The 25,580-nt window shown below is 42.5% G+C and overlaps 2 protein-coding genes across 4 annotated transcripts in view; both read right to left on the reverse strand.

Annotated features, from left to right (window-relative positions):
• dnajc14 (DnaJ (Hsp40) homolog, subfamily C, member 14) overlaps positions 1 to 1,385 on the reverse strand; it is a 40,975-nt gene extending 39,590 nt beyond the window's left edge. The window contains exon 1 of one of the 3 annotated variants that reach the window (XM_048523400.1): positions 1,206 to 1,385. The gene's annotated coding sequence lies outside the window, so the exon portion shown is untranslated. Of the gene's footprint in view, positions 1 to 874; positions 979 to 1,042 lie in introns of those variants that run through there. The other 2 variants (XM_048523399.1, XM_048523401.1) reach the window with 2 other exon arrangements.
• Positions 1,386 to 9,128: 7,743 nt separating this feature from the next.
• nemp1 (nuclear envelope integral membrane protein 1) overlaps positions 9,129 to 25,580 on the reverse strand; it is a 46,378-nt gene continuing 29,926 nt past the window's right edge. Inside the window, exons 5-9 of the mRNA XM_059643479.1 lie at positions 24,908 to 25,001; positions 24,241 to 24,355; positions 20,620 to 20,845; positions 19,228 to 19,401; positions 9,129 to 11,127 (exon numbers count right to left, since the gene is read on the reverse strand). Of these exons, the coding sequence (XP_059499462.1) occupies positions 10,992 to 11,127; positions 19,228 to 19,401; positions 20,620 to 20,845; positions 24,241 to 24,355; positions 24,908 to 25,001 (745 nt within the window). The 3' untranslated portion in view covers positions 9,129 to 10,991. The remainder of the gene's footprint in view (positions 11,128 to 19,227; positions 19,402 to 20,619; positions 20,846 to 24,240; positions 24,356 to 24,907; positions 25,002 to 25,580) is intronic.

The raw sequence follows: 25,580 nt of genomic DNA on the forward strand, positions 1-25,580 counted from the left end.
ACACTTGCATTTTGTTACACTGTAGCCCATGTTACTTCTCTGCCCCATCATTTCAAATCAGTTTGAATATGCAGTTATACATTTAAACAATTCACCTTCTCATAATAATCTTTGAACATTATGAGCACTTAAATGCTGACCAAAGTGGGGAACAATGTGTACAGAAGTAGAGGTGGTAATAACTTGGCCAACGAACACTGCCTGAGGTACATTGTAAATGCAGAGGGTTGAAAATACCCAGCGTATGAATGGTCTAATTTTCATTGTTGCCATTAAGGGTTTTTAAATATCAAAATTTAAGTATACATATTTCTGTTTTGTTACATAAATATCTTTACATCAACACAACCTTCCCAAAGCCAATTATCAGATTTTAAAAGCAGCTAACGCAATTAACAACATGGGGCAGAAATAGATGAATTTTATTCAGTGTTCCAAGAGTATTTTTCTAGTAGCTTTACAATAACTTGCTTATAGATCAATTTTCAGTGACATAGTACATTTCAATACTTTCACATGCAAAACAGAGTCAGATAATGGGATTTATGCCACTCTTCAATAAGACTGAGACAGAAGAGAAGAAACAAACCATTCAATGTTTGACCAATAATGGGGTAATGCTTTTAGCTCATAACAATCAGTTCATACCATTTCTTGATTGCGCTTTCTTTGCGTTTAGCTCAAAATTTTTGGTCACATTATTAATTGAAACAAACAGTCACATCCACAAGAACAATTTAACCAACTTCAAACAAACTGATTATCAAGTTTGAAAATTCCAATGAAAATTAATTTAAACGACATAGTGATGAGCCCAATCCATTTTAGGATAATAGAAACTAGCCTTATTTATTTGCAATTGAGAAGAACTTACATTAACCTTTCAGCAAAATCAAAACGATTCATATTCTCTGATCTAATGTCAGGAGATTTATACATTAAGCTTTTAAAAACATGTTGAAAACAAATTCTAGTCCTTTGGCAATTGGGATATTTACAATGGTGGGTGAAAGGGAAACGCCCCTTGAGAAACAGCACCCACCTCCCAGTTTCTGATTGGCTGCAGGTCTAAGCGTGAGGTAAATATCCCGCTGTGACTGGCCGTTCCTCCTGTCAGTTTAGATTTATGCGCGAGCTTCCCTCTGCCCCCCGTTTGGATTCAGTTAGGTGGTTTGATTTTCCGAATGTCACGGGACCGTCCTCACCTCAGCTTCAAGCGACTACTCCACTCACAACAGCAAGGGAAAAGGCGGCAGCAGCAGCCCGACCCTGTCGAGCTAAACTGCCGCCAACTACGATAAAGTGGTACTTTCAACGTTTCCACTCCAAACAAAACCACCCGTTCCGACCAGTTTCTGAGAACGGCAGCAGCGAGATGGGAGGGATTCTAATCCACTTCCGGTGCAAGCCGGACGTGCCTTCGTACATCCCGGCGCAGTAGCAGTGCAACCGTGAGCTACATAAGGCAAGGTTAATTGCAGCTTGAGAACATAAGAAATAGGAGCAGTGGTAGGATTACGAGTCAGACCTTTGCATCTGCTCCATTATTCTATACTACTTCTTCCCACCAACAAAGATATAAATAGAACAATGATATTTTCTGCGATGTTTATTACAGTTCAAAACATCAATAAGATAAAATATCCCAACGCATTTTCCCCAAAACTGAAATCAATAACCAGACAGACCATTGCCCATTAATAAAAAGCAAAATCCTGCAGATGCTGGAGAAACACTGCAGGTTTGGCAGCATCTGAACAGAAACAGAGTTAACATTTTAACTCTACTATGACTTCTTCAGAACTGCAGAGTTACCCATTACTTTTACATTTGAATTTTAATAATGTCATTTTAAACCATCATGATGTACACATCAACAATGCTAGATCTGAGTTTTCAACATTGCAACTCTACAGAACTAATAGAAAACAGTTACAAATGTTTCTTCTCCTCCCCCCTTGGGTCCAGACCCGAGGCGTCAGCTTTCCTGCTCCTCTGTGTTCATCCAGCTCTACACCTTGTTATCTTCTAAACACACTACCATGCTGGCTGATACGATTTTCATTAGTTAGCCATAAGAATGTTGTTCCCCAATACGTACTCAGCAGCACCATCGTTACACCATTGGGCAAAACTGGAAAGTGCCGCTTCCTTTAGGTGATTGGAGCTAGCGCAGGGGGGAAAAAAAGTGTATTGAAATATGTTCCGTTGAACTGTGGGCAAACATGGTGGTAGCTCACACTCCACAATACTGTTTCTAGGTGACCAACAATACCTCAGAGTCACAATTTCACTCCCAGATCAGGACCAGGATACTTAAATATAAACCATGACATTGCAACATATTTCCATTTTATTTGTGTGGCTTTAGGTTAACAGTGCAATTAGATTTATTCAGATAGCTTCAATCTGGATATAACTCACACCATCAAAATTCAATTAATGGATACTTTTAATATTTACATTATAGTTAGTTCTGGCCATTCTTAAAATTGCAAACTTAGTGGCTTGCAGAATTCTGACAAGCAGCAGTATTTATTTCCACTTTAAAGAAGGAGGCCGCCTCACTGGAAAAAAAAAGTCCAAGAGAACCTCCTCTTGCAATATTTAGATAACAGGTGAGCTTAGCCTAATAGTTTTCATCAGATTCTCCTTAACTGAAGCAGGAGTAGAGAGTAGATTGCAATTATTGGTGAACTGTTTTTTGTTCCTTCAATCAATTCCACAAAACAAACAAGGAGAACTATGTATCAGAGATAATGGGAACTGCAGATGCTGGAGATTCCAAGATAATAAAATGTGAGGCTGGATGAACACAGCAGGCCAAGCAGCATCTCAGGAGCACAAATGAGAGGTCTAGGCCCGAAACGTCAGCTTTTGTGCTCCTGAGATGCTGCTTGGCCTGCTGTGTTCATCCAGCCTCACATTTTATTATCAAGGAGAACTATGTAACCTATTTGGAAAAAGTAACCTTGTTTTGATTCACAAATGTAAGGCATGTGTCATTATTGGAATGATAGTTCATTTTTTTGCTTGCAGTTATTTCCACATTTTTCCAATAGTTCATGGGGAGCTGATAATGCTGTTGAGTGACAATCTAAGAAATTTAGGAAAGATTTACTGTCACTTGATTTGGCCTATGCATGATTCCAGACCCACAGGAATGTGGTCAAGGCTCGACTGCCCTCTGAAATGATTGATTGAGCAAGCCACTCAGTTGTATCACAAACTGAAACAGAGGAGTCAAATAGGAATGAAACTGAGCAGACCACCTGGCAATGACTTGCTAACCCTACCAAGTTCTACTTACTAGCACCTTGGGGCTTCTGCTAAAATTGAGGACTGTCCTATAAACCAGTCAACCAATAGGCTAATACAGTTGTACACACCAATTCATACCTTCCAGATGACATCCCATGAGTACATCTGTCCAACTGCCAGGACATTGACAAGCAGTTGGAGGGAAATGACTGCGAAGCACCCAACATTGATTCCCGATCCAGTAGTCTTATGGCCTCAGGTCAAATGTGGGCAATCAAGTCTCTTAAGTACCACCTCCTATCCTACCTCAGCTGATGAGTCAATATTCCAAACTGTTTAACATTTGGAGAAAGCATCAAGGGTGGAAAGGGGACAAGTGTCAACTTCAATAGCATTCCTACTGGCTGAGTTGGCAAAATTCTGAAAAACCATAGCAGATGAAAGGAATAACACATTCCTCCTCATCCCCACCAATTTACCTGTCGCAGATGCATCTGTCTGTGTAGGAGTGAATATAGTTGAGTCCTTGTGAAATTAGTTCTACTCTCACATTAAGGATACCCTTCATCATACTGTAGCCCTATCATTGTGCTGAATGGGACAAATCTAGTAACTCAAGACTGGACATGCATTGATAAGAGTGTGTAGGTTTAAGGAGCCCTGACAAAATTGAAGTTAATGGGAATTAGTGGGAAATCAGACCTCTGGTTGGAGCCACAAAGGAAGGCATTGTACTTGGAGGTCAATTATCTCAGTCCCAGGATATTTCTGCAAATGTTCCTGGAAGTAACGCCCTAGATCCAAACTCTTCAACTGTTCCACGAATGACTTTCCCTCCATGTCAGAAGTGAAGTATTTGCTAATAATTGCACAATGTTTTCCAGCACCATTCACAACTCTTCAGATAGATTTAAACTAGGAAGGGTCCAGGGGTTGTGGGGGAGCCCAGTGAAATAGTGAGAAAAGGGATCAGTCAGAGACTGGTACAATTGAGATGAGGAGCAAGTCAAATAGTCAAGGCGGATAAGAGCAAAGCAGAGAACAAGGTAGGGCTGATAAATTAAACTGCATTCATTTCAACAAGAGGGGTCTGACAGGCAACGCAGATAACTCAGAATGGTTGGGAACATGGGACTGGGATAGCATAGCTAATACAAACACGCAGATCAGGGATGGAGAGAACGGGCAGCTTCATGTTCCAGGGTAGTATACGCTTTAGGAAGGATGGCGGGGGAGAAAGAGTGAGAAAAAGAGAAGTGACGTGTTTGATTAGAAACAAAATTACGGCTGTACTTAGGGAGGATATTCCTGGGACATCGTCCAGTGAAGTTATTTGGGTGGAACTAAGAAATAAGAAAGGGGCGAGCACCTTATTGCAATTGTGCCATAGACCCACCCCCTCTCCAAGAGTCAGCAGGAGATGGAGAAACAAATTTGTAAGAAAACTCAATCATCTGTAATTGTAAGAGGATGGTAATGGTTGGGGATTTTAAACTTTCCAAACATAGACTGGGACTGCCATAGTGTTAAGGGCTTGGATGGAGAGAAATTTGTTAAGCGTGTACAAAATATTCTATTCAGTAAATAGATGTAGCTACTAGAGAAGAAGCAAAAACTTGACCTACTCTTGGGAAACAATGCAGGGTGAGCAACTGAGGTGTCAGTAGGGGAGCACTTTGGGGCCCGTGATCATAATTCTATTAGTTTTTACATTGTTATGGAAAAGACTTTAGATTTTAGATCAGGTCTAAAATCTAAATCTAAATTAAAGAAAGGCCAATTTTGACAGTATTAGGCAAAAACTTTCAAAAGTTGATTGAGGGCAGATATTCACAGCTAAAGGGATGGCTGAAAGTGGGAAGCCTTCATAAATGAGGTAACAAGAGTCCAGAGGCAGTATGTTCCTGTTGGGGTGAAGGACAAGGCTGGTATGCATAGGGAATGCTGGTTAACTTGAGAAATTGAGCTTCTGGTCAAGAAAAATGGAGTGGGCATATATCAGGTAAAGACAGCCGGAATCAAGTGAATCTGTGGAGGAGTACAAGGGCAATAAGAGTACACACAAGAAAATCAGGATTGCAAAAAGAGGACATGAGATAGCTTTGGCAAATAGGGTTAAAGGAGAATCCAAAGAGTTTCTACATTAAAAGGACAAAACAGCAACGAGGGAGAGAACAGGGACCCTTAAAAATCAGCATGGCTGCCTATGTGTGGAACACTAAATGGGTATTTCACATGTGTTTACTGTGGAGAAGGACATGGAAACTAGAGACCTTGAGAAAATGAATAGCTATATCTGAAAAGTGTCCATATTACAGAGGCTGCGGTACTGGATGTCTTAAAATTCAAAGGCGGTGGACAAATCCACAGGACTGGATCAGCTGTAGCATAAAACTTTTTGGGAAGCTAGGGAAGTGATTTCTGGACCCCTTGCTGAGATATTTATATCAATTGATAGCCATGGGTAAGGCACCAGAAGACTGGAGGTTAGCTAACATGGTACCATTATTTAAGAAAGGTGGTAAGGAAAAGCCAGGGAACGATAAACTGGTGAGCTGGATATCAGTGGTGAGAACATTGTTGGAGGCGATTGAGGGATGGGATTTGTGTGTATTTGGAAAGGCAAAGACTGATTCGGGATAGCCAACATGGCTTTGTGCGTGGGAAATCATGTCTCACTAACTTGGTTGAGTTTTTTTTGAAGGTATGACAAAGAGGAATTAAGGAGGCACATCAGTAGATGTCGTCTATGTGGACTTCAAGAAGTTCAAAGGTTCTGCGTGGTAGACAAGGTTAACCAGGTTAGATCAAATGTAACAGTGATAATGGGAACTGCAGATGCTGGAGAATCCAAGATAACAAAGTGTGAAGCTGGATGAACACAGCAGGCCAAGCAGCATCTCAGGAGCACAAAAGTTGACATTTCGGGCCTAGACCCTTCATCAGAGAGGGGGATGGGGAGAGGGTTCTGGAATAAATAGGGAGAGAGGGGGAGGCGGACCAAAGATGGAGAGAAAAGAAGATAGGTGGAGAGGTAGGGAGGGGATAGGTCAGTCAAGGGAAGATGGACAGGTCAAGGAGGCGGGATGAGGTTAGTAGGTAAGAAGTGGAGGTGCAAGGAAGGGATGGGCGAGAGGAAGAACAGGTTAGGGAGGCGGAAACAGGCTGGGCTGGTTTAGGTGTGCAGTGGGGGGGGGAGGGGACGAACTGGGCTGGTTTTGGGATGCAGTGGGGGAAGGGGAGATTTTGAAGCTTGTGAAGTCCACATTGATACCATTGGGCTACAGGGTTCCCAAGCAGAATATGAGTTGCTGTTCCTGCAACCTTCGGGTGGCATCATTGTGGCACTGCAGGAGGCCCATGATGGACATGTCGTCTGAGGAATGGGAGGGGGAGTTAAAATGGTTCGCGACTGGGGGGAGCAGTTGTTTATTGCGAACCAAGCGGAGGTGTTCTGCAAAGCGGTTCCCAAGCCTCCGCTTGGTTTCCCCAATGTAGAGGAAGCTACACCGGGTACAACGGATACAGTATACCACATTGGCAGATGTGCAGGTGAACATTGTTCTTCCAGGACTGCAACTTTCCCCCCCCGCAGTGGTCGAGAACCCCCTTCACCGCGTCTCCCGCATCACATCCCTCACACCCTGCCCCCGCCACAACCGCCCCAAGAGGATCCCCCTCGTTCTCACATACCACCCCACCAACCTCCGGATACAACGCATCATCCTCCCATACTTTTGCCATCTACAATCCGACCCCACCACCCAAGACATTTTTCCATCCCCACCCTTGTCTGCTTTCCGGAGAGACCACTCTCTCCGTGACTCCCTTGTCCGCTCCACACTCCCCTCCAATCCCACCACACCCGGCACCTTCCCCTGCAACCGCTGGAAGTGCTACACTTGCCCCCACACCTCCTCCCTCACCCCCATCCCAGGCCCCAAGATGACATTCCACATAAAGATGTTCACCTGCACATCTGCCAGCGTGGTATATTGTATCCATTGTAGCTGGTGTGACCGCCTCTACTTTGGGGAAACCAAGCGGAGGCTTGGGGACTGCTGTGCAGAACACCTCCGCTCGGTTTGCAATAAACAACTGCACCTCCCAGCCGCAAATCATTTTAACTCCCCCTCCCATTCCTCAGACGACATGTCCATCATGGGCCTCCTGCAGTGCCACAACGATGCCACCCAAAGGTTGCAGGAACAGCAACTCATATTCCGCTTAGGAACCCTGCAGCCCAATGGTATCACTGTGGACTTCACAAGCTTCAAAATCTCCCCTTCCCCCACTGCATCCCCAAACCAGCCCATCCTGTCTCTGCCTCCCTAACCTGTTCTTCCTCTCACCCATCCCTTCCTCCCACCCCAAGCCACACCTCCATTTCTTACCTACTAACCTCATCCCGCCTCCTTGACCTGTCCGTCTTCCCTGGACTGACCTAACCCCTCCCTACACTTTCCTCTCCACCTATCTTCTTTTCTCTCCACCTTTGGTCCGCCTCCCCCTCTCCGAAGTAGGGTCTAGGCCTGAAATGTCAGCTTTTGTGCTCCTGAGATGCTGCTTGGCCTGCTGTGTTCATCCAGCTTCACACTTTGTTATCTTAGATCAAATGTAATACAGGTAGAACTAGCCATTTGGACACAAAACTGGCTCAAAGGTAGAAAACAGAGAGTGCTGGTGGAGGGTTGCTTTTTGGATCGGAGGCCTGTGACCAACAGTCTGCCACAAGGATTAGTGCTGGGTCCGTAGGAGATATGGTTAGTAAATTTGCAGACGACCCCAAAATTGGTGGTGTAGTGAACAGTGAAGGTTACCTCAGTACAACAGGACCTTGATCAGATGGGCCGAGGAGTGGCAGATAGAGTTTAATCTAGATAAATGTGAGGTGCTACATATTGTTAGGGCAGGACTTGTACACTTAATGGTAAGATCCTGTGGTGTGTTCCTGAACAAGAGAAACCTTGGAATGCAGGTTGACTGTTCCTTGAAAGTGGAGCTGCAGGTAGACAGGGTAGTGAAGGTGGCATTTGGTATGCTTGCCTTTATTGGTCAGTGCATTGAGTGTAGAAGTTGGAAAGTCATGCTGCAGCTGTACAGGACATTGGTGAGGCCACTTTTGGAGAACTGAACACAGTATTCATCTCCCTCCTTCAGGAAAGATGTTGTGAAACTTGGAAAGGGTTCAGAAAATATTAACAAGGATGTTCCTGGGGTTTGAGGTATAGGGAGAGGCTGAATAGGCTGGGGCTATTTTGCCTGCAGCATTCGAGACTGAGAGGTGACCTTAGAGGTTTATAAAAATTATGAGGAGCATGGATAGGGTAAATAGGCAAGGTCTTTTCCCTGGGGTGAGGGAGTCCATAACTAGAGAGAACATAGGTTTAAAAAGAAGGGAAAAGATTTCAAAGGGATCTAAGGGGCAACTTTTTCCACGTACTCTTCCACATGCATGTATGGACTGAACTGCCAAAGGAAGTGATGGAGGCTTCTATAATTACAACATTTGAAAAGCATCCAGATGGGTATATGAATAGGAAGGATTTGGAGGGATGTGGGCCAAATGGGACTAGATTAAGTTAGGATATCTGGTCCACATGCACAAGTTAGATCTAAGCGTCTGTTTCCATGCTGTAGGACTCTATGACTAAAGCAGTCTGAGCTGATGTGTAGCAAGGTTAGGACAACATTTAGGCTCGAACTGATGAGTCGCAAGTGACACTCCAACAAGGGCTGAACAATGAACAGTGCTCTCCAATAAAAGAGAATCCAACTATTGCCATCACCAAATCTACCCCCCCCCCCCCCCCAAACCACGATTAAATTCTGGCCATTACCACTGACCACAAACTTTACCAGCTACTATTCTGGTTACAAGAATAGAGGAGAGATTGGGAGCTCTTAAAGTAACTCATCTCCCAAAACCTGTCCATTGTCTATGTGGCACAAGTCAGCAGTGTGAAGAAACAGTATTTCCCTGGATGAGCATAGCCTCAAACCAGATATTTGACTTTCATGGGATGTGGGCTTTGCTGACTGGGTCACATTTATTACCCATCGAGGTAATGCTGAGCTGCTTTCATGAACCGTTGAAATCCATTCAGTGTAGGTAAACCCACACCCAAAAATTTAAGACAAAAGCAGCCATTGATCATTACTCCATCTCAAATTTAAATATTCTTCTTTGAGACCATGCAGGACGAAACAGACAGTTGATTGACACCCCATCCACCACCTACAATACCAAAAGACAGTAGTGGCACACAGCATCTTCAAAATACACTATAACAACTCACCAAGATTCCTTTGACAAAACCTTCTAAACATGTGCCCTCTACCACCTTGAAGGACAAAGGACTAATGATGCATGGAAACACCAACAGCACGTTTTCTCCTAGTCTCACACCATTCTTACTTGGAACTGTATTGCTGTTTCTTCACTATTATGGGAGCACTGTATTACTGGGGAGGAATGTCCAGGGTTATGTACTGCTACACCGGATGGTTCAAGACAGCTGCTCACCACCAACTTCAAGGACAACAAATTCTGACCTTGCCAGCAATGTTGCATCCCGTGACAGAGCATATCCAGTAAAAGAATTTTTTTTTTGAAAAAAAGTTACTGGACTCAACTTGCTATGAGGCTAAGAATGGTAGATATTATCATCCAGCTAAAGATAGTTGACTTTTTAAAAAAAAATTAAATCTAACCGTGCAGCATCAGGCAAAGGAAGATTTCCAGCAGAGGACTCCCAGCATGTGATCAAAACTCCTAAAAATATGAATTGCTACAAGAAAAAGACAAAAACTTGTCACAATTCCTTGTACTGTACTGCTTCAGGTTTTGAAAAAGGAGCTCTGATGAAGAAGGTGTACTTTGCAAGTGTATAAATTATAATCTGATTGAATACACCACTCTGCAGTTATCTTTTACATTCTCAGTTAAATAGACACATTTTGTATAAAGCTCACAGTAAGAAACATTAAAAAAATAGCAAATAGTTCACAAAAAATTCAAAATGATAACAATTGAGCTGCCAAAATATGCCTCCAGTGTACATGCAGAGTTATTTAATTGATGAAGCTTACGCAATCTGTATCCAACTGCTCCACTGATAAGTGGTAAATGGAGAAAGAGTGGTGCTGCCAGTGTTTCAAAGTAAAATTTATTTTATGGAAGCTAAATTTAGATGACAAAAAAAGTTTAAAACTTTTGAAAGACCACTGATTTCTCTGTTCAAGAGAATTCAAAACTGCTACTTGTGGTCTTTGTTCCCCACCCCTATAATCATAGCAACTATTGCTTCCAGAGTGTAATTGTGTCTTTTGGCTTCCTTGAATTCAAAGCAGTGCACCAGTAACAGACCAATTTTCAATAGTCAAGGATGGTCAGTAAAATCATTAAAAATATAAAATAAAAATATGAACACCTGAGAAGAGACTAAATTCAGGGACACTACACCAAACCTTTTACAGTATTTTTGCAAACTTAATCCAAACATGCTGCACATAGAACATCAGTTCCAGTATTTCTAATCCAGTCCAGTTCGGTCACAGCCCATTTGTTGATTATACTTTCACAATTTTTGTCTTTTTGATCATTTCAGTAGTTCAAAGGACAAGTCGAGCATGAAGCAGCACAAACAGCTTCTTCCTTTATGGAAGCGGGCTTGGTCTTGACGCGCAGACCACTCAGATAGGGGAACATTTACTATCGAAGCCCGGTCTCAAGATTCGTAGTCATCGAAACCATTGTCATAAATTTCATCTTCTAAAAACAATCCACCTAATCCGTATTCTTGTTCATGAACAGAAATTTCATTTGGATTGAGATGAGACTCCCCTTCAACAAAGTCAGCAAATCTGCAGGATGAGACATAGATCCCACTGTCATACCAATATCACAAACTTAACAGCTATTTAAAAAGAAATCAAAAAGCTGTTTCAAAACAACAAGTCTTTTTAAAAACATGCAATAAACATTGAAAATTTCAAAATACAACACTTCATGCAGTTATTAAAGAGACAAACCAAATTTTAGAAAGAGCATCAGTTGCACACTAGAATCACCTTATCCACGAGTTATGCAAACACACTGTTCCTAGGGCATGGATCCTCAAGCCCCAAGAGGCCTTGGATAGCCCATTAACCTAACCTCGGTTGTTGGTAAAATTCTAGAATCCATCGTCAAGGATGAGATTTCTAAATTCTTGGAAGTGCAGGGTCAGATTAGAACAAGTCAGCATGGATTTAGTAAAGGGAAGTGGTGCGTGACAAACCTGTTAGAATTCATTGAAGAGGTAACAAGTAGGTTAGACCAGGGAGACCCAGTGGATGTTATCTGTCTAGACTTCCAAAATGCTTAGATAAGGTGCCTCACGGCAGGCTGCTGAGTAAGGTGAGGGCCCATGGTGTTAGAGGTGAGCTACTGGCTTGGATTGAGGATTGTTCGTCTGACAGAAGGCAGAGAGTTGGGATAAAAGGCTCTTTTTCGGAATGGCAACCGGTGACAAGTAGTGTCCCTCAGGGTTCAGTGTTAGGGCCGCAGCTGTTCACTTTATATATTAATGATCTGGATGAAGGGACTGGGGGCGTTCTGGCGAAGTTTGCCGATGATACGAAGTTAGGTGGACAGGCAGGTAGTACTGAGGAGGTGGGGAGGCTGCAGAAAGATTTAGACAGTTTAGGAGAGTGGTCCAGGAAATGGCTGATGAAATTCAACGTGAGCAAATGCGAGGTCTTGCACTTTTGGAAAAAAAATACAGTCATGGACTATTTTCTAAACGGTGAGAAAACTCAAAGCCAAAGTACAAAGGGATCTGGGAGTGCTAGTCCAGGATTCTCTAAAGGTTAACTTGCAGGTAGAGTCTGTGATTAAGAAAGCAAATGTAATGTTGTCACTTATCTCAAGAGGGTTGGAATATAAAAGCAGTGATGTGCTTCTGAAACTTTATAAAGTTCTACTTAGGCCCCATTTAGAATACTGTGTCCAATTTTGGGCCCCACACCTCAAGAAGGACATACTGGCGCCGGAGCGTGTCTAGCGGAGATTCACGTGGATGATCCCTGGAATGGTAGACCTAACATACGATGAATGGCTGAGGATCCTGGGATTGTATTCATTGGAGTTTAGAAGGTTGAGGAGAGATCTAATAGAAACTTACAAGATAATGTATGGCTTAGAAAGGGTGGACGCTGGGAAGTTGTTTCCGTTAGGCGGGGAGACTAGGACCCGTGGGCACACCCTTAGAATTAGAGGGGGTCAATTTGGAATGGAAATGAGGAGACATTTCTTCAACCAGAGAGTGGTGGGCTTGTGGAATTCATTGCCACAGAGTGCAGTGGAGACTGGGATGTTAAATGACTTCAAGGTAGAGATTGATCATTTCTTTCTCTCGCAAGGAATTAAGGGCTATGGAGAGAGTGCAGGTCAGTGGAGTTGAAATGCCCATCAGCCATGATTAAATGGCAGAGTGAACACGATGGGCCAAATGGCCTTACTTCCACTCCTATGTCTTATGGTCTTATATCTAACAAGACACTTTTTGTTTGTATTTGTAGACCGTATGTCAACAGCCAGCTCAGAGGGGCAATGAGAGCTGAATCCTATCTTCCCTTCATTTTAATTATTTTTAATCAACCCATTTAGACATGATACAGCACATCTCCGGAGCAGGGGAACCTTGGATCTGGAACTTTAGCCCAGAGGTAGAGACAGCACCACTACCCAAGTCCCAATATATTTAATGAACATGCGCCGACATGTTATGACACACTTAAGTAGTGGGTGGGACTCGAAACTGGATCTTTCAGCCCAGCTTCTTCTCCTTTTTGCATCCTCAGCCAGAGTTTTCAATGTGTCACTATAGCACAGCCAGAAACCAGAGCCCTGGCTGACATTAATTCTCCAAAGCCTGGAGTACTGAGGTCAGTTGGAAACTCTTACCATCATGTCATGAGATCAATTAATATACTGGACCGGACATCAAACACAGGAGCTTCTTGCCTGTATGATCTCACACTCAGCACTGCACTTGGCAACTGAGACAACAGTTGGTGGAATTTTAATTCCGTTAATAAATTTGGAGTTGAAGGTTGTCAGTCATGGTGTCCATGAAACCACTGTTGATTGTCATGAAAACCCATTAGTTCACTGATGTCCATCAAATAAGGAAATCTATCATCATTTCCTAATCTGGCCTCCACGTGACTCCAGACTCACAGTGGGTGAATCTTATTTGTCATACTCAATTCAAGAGCTATCTGGGATGCATGACAAATGCTGGCCTGCTGACAATGCCTACATCCCAGGAAATGATAAATAATGAAATCTCTGAAGCCACAGCTTGACCATGTTTCAGAGCCTGGCCTTAGCTTGGAGTTCTAACAAGAGTTAGGAGCATTGGAGCACTCAACCAAGTTAAAATACATTGCTCAAAACTATGGTACCTTGGCACAAATTGATAAATTTGCTCAAAGATCTAAGGTAGTTGGTAAGGGAAGTAGAGGCAAGATTCAAATTGGGGCAAGTGGTGGACTGAGCTTTTTGTTTGGGGGATTTTGGGGAAAAAGAGAGAAAAAAGTGATTGTTATAACACAGTAGGTAGGAGCTTCACTCTGCATCAGATCCAGGCTTACCCAAGATGAGAACACATGGTACTAACATTAAGTATCTCAAGTAAAAAACAAAAACACCAATATCTCATTTTATTTGTTACAAAAATATTATGGTGAGCTTCTAAGATGAAAAAAAATTAAAGCGTCATTATACAACACCAAAGTTACAGAATAAGAGTTAGTGCAAATGACACCATCTCACTCAAAACAAGCAGAACAAAGACTTGCTTTGGGTGGGGGGGGGGGGGGGGGGGGGGGGGTGAAGAGAAAAGGAGGAAAAGCAAAGTCTCAAAGGTTATTCTCGCCCTGCTCTTAAAGGATAATTTCAAAAGCTGCATTTGGAGATGCCTGGGAACAGATTACCTGGCTGTTGACTCGAAGAGACCAGTGAAGAAAATAAGTGACACAACCAGAGAAAGGGTTATAGTGAATCTTGTTTTGGGAAAGGAGCCTGGCCAGGTGAGTGAAGTTTCAGTAGGGGAGCATTTCGGAGTAGTGACCATAGTACTGTGAGTTTTTAAGATACTCATGGAAAGGAATAACAGCAGTGCTCAGGTGAATGTGTTAAATTGAGGGAAGGCAAACTACAATACTAGGCAGGAACTGGTGAATACTAATTGGGGTCAGCTGTTTGAGGGTAAATCTACACCGGATATGTGGGAGTATTTCAAACAGCAGTTGCTCAGAGTTCAAGAGTGGCATGTTCCTGCGAGAATGAAGGATAGGTATGGCAAATTACATGAATATTAGATGACCATGTATGTTATGACCTTGATCAAAAAGAAAAATGAAGCGTACACAAGGTCTAGGAGAATGGGATAACGGGATAACACGGTGTAGAGCTGGATGAACACAGCAGGCCAAGCAGCATCAGAGGAGCAGGAAGGGTGACGTTTCAGGCCTAGACCCTTCTTCAGAAACGGGGGAGAGGAAGGGCATTCTGAAATAAATAGGAAGAGAGGGGAGTCGGATAGAAGACAGATAGAGCAGAAGATAGGTGGACAGGAGACAGACTGGTCAAAGAGGCGAGGATGGAGCCAGTAAAGGTGAGGAGGTAGGGAGGAGATAGGTCAGTCCAGGGAGGACAGACAGGTCAAGGAGGTGGGATGAATTTAGCAGGTAGGAGATGGGTGTGGGGCTCGAGGTGGGAGAAGCGGATAGGTGGGAGGAGGGACAGGTTAGGGAGGCGGGGACAAGCTGGGCTGGTTTCGGGATGCGGTAGGGGGAGGGGAGATTTTGAAGCTTGTCAAGTCCACATTGACACCAAGATAACAAGGTGTAGAGTTGGATGAACACAGCAGGCCAAACAGCATCAGAGAAGCAGGAGGGCTGACATTTCGGGCCTAGACCCAAGGCTCACCCAGCTCTACACCTTGTAATCTCAGATTCTCCAGCATCTGCAGTTCCTACTATCTCTCCACATTGATACCATTGGGCTGCAGGGTTCCCAACCGGAATAGGAGTTGCTGTTCCTGCAATCTTCAGGTAGCATCATTGTGGCACTGCAGGAGGCCCAGGGTGGACATGTTGTCTGAGGAATGGGAGGGGGAGTTGAAATGGTTTGTGACTGGGAGGTGCAATTGTTTAGTGCGAACCGAGCGTAGGAGTTCTGCAAAGCCGTTCCCAAGCCCCTGCTTGGTTTCCCCAATGTAGAGGAGGTCACAGCGGGAACAGCAGATGCAGTGTACCATATTGGCAGATGCGCAGGTGAACATCGGCTTGATGTGCAGGTGAACATCGGCTTGATGTGCAAAGTCTTCTTGGGGCCTGTGATGTGGGTGGGGGAGGTGGTAGGGGGCAGGTGTAGCACTTCCTGCGGTTGCAGGGAAAAGCGCCAGGCGCGGTGGGGCTGGAGGGGAGTGTGGAGCAGACAAGACAGTCACGGAGAGAGTGGTCTCTCCGGAAAGCAGATAAGGGTGGGGAGGGGAAAATGTCTTTGGTGGTGGGGTCGGATTGCAGATAGCGGAAACGTCAGAGGATGAGGTGTTGGATCCGGAGGTTGGTGGGGTGGTACGTGAGGACGAGGGGTGTTCTGTTTTGGGTTGTTGTTGCAGAGAGGGAATTGATGAAGTCCTTGAAGTACATAAGGAAAGTAAGAAAGAACCGAAACAAGGAAGAGCTTTAAAAAAAAGGTCATGAAAAGTTGTTAGCAAACAGGTTTAAGGAAAATCCCAAGTTTTTTTTATATACATACATTAAAAGCAAGAGGGTAGCCAGGGAAAGGGGCGAATCTATCTGTGGAGACAGAAGAGGTAGGTGAAGTCCTAAACAAATACTGTGTGTGTGTCAGTATTCACCAAAGATAAGGATTTGATGGAGGATGATCTTAGAAGGGAGTGTCGAGTTTCTAATCCAAGTTGCTATTAAAAGGTAAGAGGTGCTATGCATCTTAAAAAGTATGAAGGTGGATAAGTCCCCAGGTCCTGATGGGATCTACCCCAGAACGGAGGGAGGCAAGAGAACAAATTGCTGACCAATGACAGACATCTTTGTCTCCTCTTTGGCCACAGGTAAAATCCCAGGGGACTGGAGAATAGCCAATATTGTCCCATTATTTAAGAAGGGTAACAGGGATAATCCTGGAGATTACAGGCCTCTGAGTCTCATGTTGGTGGTAGTAAAGCTATTTGAAAAGATTCTCGGGGACAAGATCTATATCCATTCACAAGTGAATGACCCTATTAGCAATAGACAACATGCGAGGGAAGTTGTGCCTCACCAACTCTATCGGGTTTTATTTTTGACGAACTGACAAAAGATGATTGATGAGGGAGAAGTGGTTGATGTTATCTATGTGGACTTCAATAAAGCCTTTGACAAGGTCCGTCATGGCTGACTGGTACAAAAGGTTAAGTCACATGGTATTGGGGTGAGCTGGCAAGATGGATACAGAACTGGCTTAGTCACAGGAGACAGAGGGTAGCAGTGGAGGATGCTTTTCTGAATGGATTATGGTGTTCCACAGGGATCAGTGCTGGGACCTCTACTGTTCATGATCTACATGACTGACTTGGAGGAAAACATATCTGGTCTAATTAGCAAGTCTGTGGATGATACAAAGGTTGGTGGAGTCGTGGATAGGGAGGAGGATTGTCAGAGGATACAGCAGGATATAGATCAATTGGTGGCATGGGCGGAAAAATGGCAGATGGAGTTTAATCCGGAAAAACGTGAGGTGATACATTTTGGAAGGTCAAAACAGGTGGAAATTATACAGTGAATGGAAGAACTCTTAGCAATATTGATATACAGAGGGATCTGGGTGTGCAGGTCCACAGATCACTGAAGGTGCAGGTAGATAACAGGTTTTTCTTTTTAAAAAAAAAGGCCTATTGCATGCTTCCATTTATTGGAAGGGGTATCGAATAAAAGGATAAACAAATTGTGCTGCAGCTTGACAGAACTTCAATTAGGCCACACTTGGAATATTGCATTCAGTTCTGGTGACCACACTACAAGGAGGATGTGGATGTTTTGAAGAGGGTACAGGAAAGGTTTACCAGGACGTTGCCTGGTATGGGGGATTTTAGCTATAATCAAAGATTGGAATAGACTTGGGCTGTTTTCACTAGACTACAGGTGGTTGAGGGGCAGCCTGATAGAAGCTTATGAGATTGTGCATGGCATGTGTAGAGTGGAACGTGTGCGGCCTTTTCCCTGGGGTGGCGTGGTCAGGTACTAAGAGACACAGGTCCAAGGTGTGTGTGCGTGCACATGTGTGCGCGTAGTAGTTTAAGAGTGATGTGCGAGGCAGGTTTTACCACACAAAGGGTGTTGAGTGCTTGGATCACGTTGCCAGAGGTGGTAGTGGAAGCAGACAATAGCAGCATTCAAGAAGCACTTCACAGTCTAAGCTGTCCAACCACAACACACAGGTGTAAAGACATTGTACCTGTCCAACATGATACCAAGTGTATGTTGCAGAAGTCAAGCAAAAGGTCTTGAGCAATAATTAGAATTATTCTTATGAGAAAGAACCAACTTCTCTGACATCTTACCATGCTGATGGATGTGGTTAAAGCTAGGAAAAACTCTTTTGCAAACTCAGTCTGTGAAAGCAACAGGCTTGATGGGTCAGATCACCTCTTCCTATTTCATCTTTTAAACTTTTCTGGGTTTTAATCGGAGTTGGACACAAGTGCTGATACACAACTTGCGTGCACCAACCCACACAAAAAAAACTGCATTTACAATCTGCAATTTCTGTACACAAAATACTGACACAAGGATCATGTTCCTTTTATTGTGTTTTGTAAGTTGTGAAATGAGGAAGAACTGTTTTAAAACAAGTGTTTTGAAAGGATGCCTGCATGGTTTGAAAGCAAGTAAGCCAACACTCTTGGCAAGCATCATAGATAGCTGAAATAAAATAAAGAACGTGGGTGCTGGAAATCAAATAAAAATAAAGGTTGCTGGAGAAACTCAGGTCTGGCTGCATCGTTGGAGAGAAAGCACAGTTAACATTTCGGGTCAGTGACCCTTCTTCAGAAGTCATGCTGTCTAGGAAAAAGCTGGTATATGCTGAAGACAGCCAGGGTGGGTGAAAGGAGGAAGTGATAGGTGGAGACAGACCCCAAAAGGGGAGAGAAGGACAGGCAGAGGGATTAATAAATGGCAAGCTAGGGAGAAGAGAGCCACTGATGGGGATATTTATGATACTTAACATCAAAGACTACCATCTGCCATGTGAGTGGGTCTCAAGTAATTGAGCAAGTTACAGAGAAAGGATTTGATCTCCATCAGCTTAGGAGCTGACACTCAATTACAGTCAAACTCACCTCAAACCTGAAGAAATTCAGTTAATTTTTCCTGCAGCAGCTGCTGCAAGTGGAGTTCCAATTGACAAATCAAACATTTCACAAGTGAACCAGCGGTCCTGTGCTTCTTGCAAATGAGTAGAAGCATTTGGAAAAGGAAAGCCAGAAATCACTCAACCGTCTATCCAGTTTTTGTTTCCCCTCCTTCCACGTGTTGTTTCCATGTTTGTACATCCGTATGTATGTGTATAAGGGTGTTTATATCAGGGCAAATTGGGGAATTTTGCGCACTTTAATATTTTGAACATTTGTGGCAGCTGCAGGAAAAGCAGAGCTTGATTTCCAGCACACTACCCCAAGTGAGTTGTGACACAGATCTCAGTTGTGAGATCAAGGGCAGATAATTAACTAAGGCTTGGATGTCTCTTTCCACAAAAGGTAGAATGAGGGGGAAAAAAGTTATCCAGGGTCTTGCACATCAATCAACTACCAACTCAAGGGCCTGAAACAGGCGTTTTGCCCACATTTCTTCGAGACTAGAGACAGAAGAAGAAAGGGTATTTAAACACATTTTAAAGACAAGCATTACCTCTTTGGTGTTGAAAGTCTGGACACCATTTTCCACGCATTGAATTCAGGGCTTCTACAGTACTGCTGCAGCTCCACCAGGGCTTTGTGTGTTTCTACTTCTCCTTGCCTCTGATATTCCTCCTCAGTTAGAAGCTTTCGGGGCTTTGGTTTGTCTCTTACCTTGAACACTTGTCTGAAATTAGAGTTTTAAAAAATTATGAAAAAGGTCACCAATTTCATAGGAGTTTTTCTCCTTTTCTCCAATTTCAGGGTTTACCTTGCGACAGTCAACACTTTGAGCTCATTTTCCCCGTTCAATATATACCTAAAATCCCCTCATTTCAATAGTGTGTTTATTATACACTTAAAAATTATTTGAATTTACACAATCAGAAGGACCAGTCTATCAACTGAATGGGAACCTTATCGGAAATGATCTTTCCAAGTTCTCGATTCATTTTAGGAGTCACTACACAATCTCAAGGAGATATAACGAAATTGTTTCCAAACCTTCACCTGTTTACAACCTGCCCTAGGTGCTCCCACCACATTCTTCTTTCATAACATTGCAGGGACATGCCTATTGAGTACAATACCAACAGGGTCAGCTATGTAAGCAAGACATCATCACATGACAATGCAGTGTGAAAATATGCATTCTTATTAAGCAACTCAACGTATGAATTCATTGGTGGAATGTGGGCATTGCTGGTTAGATCAGAATTTAATGTCCATTCCTAACTGCTCTAGAAAAGGTGGTGGCCAGCCACAGCCTTGAATGCCTGAGTCACACCCCCCACCCCCGCCGCCAAGGACTGCAATGTCTTATACTTATACTTTTTAAAAAAAGCAATAGTTCCAATTATAGTCATCTGAATATGTAGTGAAAGTAACACAGAACAATTCCTGAAAGTTACTTGATACTGGTATAAAGGCACAAATTGGTGTCATCAAAATGCCTCTTCCTGAGCTCCATCTCTAAGAATCATCTTAAAACCTACCACATGAACCAAGCTTTTAGTCAGCTGCTTTTCTTCATGGGTTTGGCAGTCATTTCGTGACTGCATCTCTGAAGTGCCTAAGGATGTTTTTCTATATTAAAAAAGGGACTACATAACATTTTATTGTCTTGAATAGAAATGCAAATCAAGACTTGGATTCAAATTCCATTCTCCTTGCTAGTAGCTCCACATTTAGCACTGAGGTCGGAGTCATTTTCCAAAACCAGTGTCAAGATATTCTCATCAATAATTAGTTTTATTCTTCATCCATCTGCTCTGTATCAGAGTAATGTCAATGTGATTCACTTTCTCCAGATAACAGGACAACAAATCTGGTTTTATCCATTTGCCAACAGCTGAACATCAAGTTATTTCAACTTTAGGGAAGAGTTTCTACACAAAACACTTACTTGTACGCAGTGTACGTCCACCTAAGTGGGCGCTCTAGGTTCTTGATGCAGAAAGCTACAATGATGAGTGCCAGAGCAACTTGTCGTACTTGGACACCAAAATAGATTAGTAACAGTCCAATGAGTTGTAGGGCCCAGTTTAGAAGATTGACACTTCTGTCCTCCTCCAGTGGGCCATACTTGTAGCAGACAGCAAAACTGATGATGGCAGATATTGTCACATAACCTGAAACATCAATAGTACAGGAAGAAAAACCTTCATAAAATTACATATCTGTTTTAGCTTCATAATCTGTAATGTCACAATCTAGATAATTTCTCAGCTGTGGCGTGCTATTAACCAAAGGCTACCAGGAGGCAGGCTGACTCAGCACTACTGTTTGGCAAAGTGAGGGGGCTGGCAGAAGAATGAAGGCAGAAGAGAGTGTTAAGGTACCTCTCAGAGTTACAAACGTGGTCCTTTACCAAGGCCAGCTGTTGTTTTTCTTAACCCGCTCTCCCCCACCTCGGCCCCAGACAGTGAGAGCAAGATTGGGAGTTGCAGTGGTGAAATGTGTGTTTTTTTGTTTGCAACCAAGCAGGCTGCTAGCCAGAATGAGTTTTCTACTGGAACAGAATTAAAGAGTCACTGAGGTGGGCCTTGCTATTTGGAGGAAAGTGGTGGCATAATAGTAATAGCACTGGTGAAATAATCCAGAACCCCAGGCTAATGTTCTGGGGATTGGCTCATATCCCACAATGATGCAATAGGAATTCAGTAAAAATCTGGAATAAAGCACTAAATAAAGCCCAACGGCAACAATGTAAGCCTACTGTCGATTGTCATTAAAACTCACCTGGTTCACTAATGCCCTTTGGGGAAGGAAATCTGCTTCCCTTACAATGGTCTGGCCTAAATGTGACTCCAGACCCACAGCAATGTAGCTGACAGCCCTCTGAAATGGCCCCAACAATCCAGTCAGTACAAGCAGCAGTTAGGGACAGGCAATAAATACTGGCCTAGCTGACGATACCTACAAAAGATTTTTAAAAAGTTGGCTCAAGGATACTCTAAAGACAACATGGAATAATTTTCCACAATTACCAGCAGATTCAATTTAGCAATGGCAGGGAGAAAGGGGCCTGCTGAAAAGCTTGGAATTTCTAGCCTTAAGGCTACATATTTGCTGGAAGGGTTATGTAAGAGTTAAAATAGATCAAAGTATTCTTGTCCCCCCCTTTATTCATGGAATGTTGGTGCCACTGGCTGGACCAAGCATTTGTTGCCCATCTCTAACTGTCGCATGAACTGACTGGTTTGCTGGGACCATTTCTGAAGACCATTAGCAGTCAAACACCGTGCTGGGGGTCTGGAGTCACACATGGGCCACACTAGTTAAGGACAACATTTCCTTTTCTAAAGTACATTAGTGAAGCAGATAGATTTTTACAACAATTGATGATAGTTACACAGTGAGCATTAGGCAAGCTGTTCATTAACTAATAAGTGGTACCTTTTCTCTGGCTTAGCATATTAGTTGCTTGTTATGCAACGTTTGGTCCATCTTAACTTTGGCTTGTTTTTTCACAATTAAAGTATTATAGCACAAAATTTGCCCTTCAGTTATTTCTGTTGGACACTGAGGAAATTCATCCCTTAAAAAAATGTTAACTGATCTCTTCAAGGATTGAAACAATTGCAGTGGGGAGGGGGAAAGCAACAGGAAGGATTACCAAGCTCCTTCTCAATTTACATATTGCCTGCTGCTGACAAAAACATTGTTAGATATTGGATTCACTCACCTAGCTAGCTCAAGCACGATAAGACTGAGGAGACAGAAATGTTTTTCCAAGTTTCAAAATCTGCATTTTTGCTCTTTACACCACTGTCCTCCCATGTGATACACACCAGTTCCCTTGCCAAAAAATCCACATGCTAATGACTCAGTGATATTAATGCATAAAAATCAACAACACTCTGAATTTGTAAATATTTTCAAGCAGAAGGACTGTGCTTTGAGAAGCAAAACATTTGCAAGGTCCAGTTTATTGCAATAATATCTGGTTTCTCAGAATAACATGTAGGTCCATCTTAAAATAACTTTTTGGAGGATTTAAATTCTGACATTAGATAATCTGTAGTACTTCACAGTTAATAGGACAATATGCAGTTTTATAGTGACAAGAGAGAGTGTTGTATCGTGCAACCGAGATCAATGAATAACATCTAAATAAAAACATAAGATTAAATGCTGTTCTATAACAAAATTGAGAATCATATGCATAATTTATTTGTTTATGTGCCACAGCTGAAAATTTTAAAAAAGGGTGAAGTTTCAATTCTCGATCTGAATTGCAATTTATTGGATAAAGTTAGACAAGCACACATACACAAATTGGCTAATTATAACCTCTTCTGCTGTGTACAATACCATGGCTATTCTATTGACAAATGTCATCATGTGACATTTATAATGCACCATCAACTATCCCACATAACGGAAGCAGAAGCAGCTTGTACATACTCCCAAGAGCTCAGTGAGCTTTGGCTCCTTTCCCACAAAGGCATTTGTAAAAATGCTAGAGCTGAAGACTTTCTATCTGGTCCCTCACACAGCACACAAACCAATTAAACCAAGTTCTCCTCTGGAAATATAGCTCAGAATCTGATGGAGGCCGTTTGCCTCATGCCACACTTTTTTGGAAAGGATAAAACACTTAGGAGATAAAAGTTCCAAAGATGACAGAACAACAGTTGAGGACTCTGCCTCAGTTCTGTTCATCCAGTATCACAGGTGGTACGGTTATATATCTGTCACGCAGATGGTATGAGAACATGCTTTCAGTATATCAAGATGGTATCCTTGGTTATTAACCTCAACACAAATATTATATTATTGAAGTAATGGTCTGAAGGCAAAGTCACTAGTTACAAAATTCTATTGACAAAGTCAGAGTAAAAATTATCATTTTATTAATAGAAGCGTAGAGAATGGAGGTCATGGTAATCTTGTACAATATTGTTCAATGTTAGTGGAAGTATCATGTGCAGTTCTGGATACCACACTTCAAGAAAAACATGGATAAACTGGAGAGTGTGGAAAAGGTTTACAAGAACGTTTCCAGGGATGAGAATCTTCAATTCCAAGGATAAATTAGAGAAGTTGGGTCTGTTTTCCTTGGAGGAGAGAAGGCCAAGGAGGAGATTAGATAGAAATTTAAAATCATGAGGGGTCTAGACAGAGCATAAAAGGAGAAAACTCAAAGTCAAGAGCGAGGGGGCACAAGTCTAAATTAATTTGCAAAAGAAGCCAATATAACACTTGGAAAAACCTTTTTCACACAACTAGTAGTTAGGATGGAATCCAGTGTCTGGAAGTGTGGAGGAGGCAGATTCAATAAAAGGCATTCAAAAGGGCATTGGATGATTGTTTATACGTAAACAATGTAAAAGGTTATGGGAAAAGACAGGGGAATAGTATCAAGTCACAATGCACATTCAGACAGCTTGTGCAGACACAGACTAAAATGGCCTCCTTCTGCACCATGAAAATTGAGATTTTGCTGGAATCACCCCACTGGGAATTCATTTTAAATGAAATTCTACATCTACTATATTAAAAAAAAAGTAAACCATCTCACCTAAAACATACTGCCAACACTCTCTTAGCAGAAAACGTAAATTCCTTAGTGTCACTTGGATCAGATACAGAGACACAGACCAACCACCTGCCATCAGCAAGTAGAGAGAACTTTTCTGCAAAGTAAAAGGGAGGAAATAAAATTTGAAAAAAGTTAATTTTTTGGTGTTTAATTACATGGGGAACATTCATCCTGTATCATTGAACTGTCAAAGCAGTATTTAAATACAGAAGGAAAGCTCCAACCATTCTGAACAGTGAATTTTGTTCTTCCCTAAAGTAATCTTCACAACAATCACTTAACCAGCAAACTCTCTCATTCAAATACACCAGTGTCTTTGGTAAAACAGTAATTCAGAATGTCTACCTAACTTCAAGTAAGGTAGATGTATACAGCACAGAACCCCTTAATTCAGCATATTGTAATTTCACTAAAATATTTTTGAAGACAAAATTCACACTGGTACAGAAATGGCTCCTGTTTGGAGATTGGGACACTTCTCATAGGTTTCACCTTGTGCTAAACATGCATTATGTTTGAAAACACAATGCGACAACAGCTACAAAGTGTGAAAATATTCAGATATTCTTCATCATTGTCCCAGGTCATACTCACAAACAGAATCAAGTAATTTTTTCACACTGGGAAAAGTTGCTCACCAACCTACCTTGGGGAATAAACGAGCGAGAACAAAGACGAGAATGATGAGTGAAGCCAAAACTCCAATACCCATTCCTGTTGTATAGAAGAAAATCTGACTTCTGAAAGGAAGAATGTCAAATACATTTGATCTATATTTAAAACAGCAGCACCAACATGAGAACACAATCTCCCCGGGCACCAGCTGGTATCTTCTACAAAATGCAAAAGGCATATAAACAGACTTCTAACAAAACTCTTATCGCAGCAACCAAAATTTAAAATTATCTGGCCTCCTTTTCTTAAAAAATAGAAAACTATCAGGGAAGAAAAAAATTAAATCACTCCTTCCTGTTGTGTCAATTTTCAAAAACAAAGCAGCAGATTACTACCTGAATGGCTAGAAATTGGGAGGGGAGTGTGCAGCAAGACCTGGGTGTCCTTGTGCATTAGTCACTGAAGGTAATATGCAAATAGTGCAGGCAGTAGAGAAGTCAAATGGTATGTTGGCCTTCATTGTGACGGGTTTCAAGTACAGGAGCAGGAATGTGTTGTTGCAGTTATACAGGGCCTTGGTGAGGCCACACCTGGAACGTGGTGTGCCGTTTTGGTTTCCTTTTCTAAGGAAGGATGCTCTTGCTCTCTAGGGAGTGCAGCGAAGGTTTACCAGGCTGATTCCAGGGATGGCGGGTCTGACGTAT

The sequence above is a fragment of the Stegostoma tigrinum genome, chromosome X, assembly GCF_030684315.1.
Source record: "Stegostoma tigrinum isolate sSteTig4 chromosome X, sSteTig4.hap1, whole genome shotgun sequence".
NCBI lineage: Eukaryota > Metazoa > Chordata > Chondrichthyes > Orectolobiformes > Stegostomatidae > Stegostoma > Stegostoma tigrinum.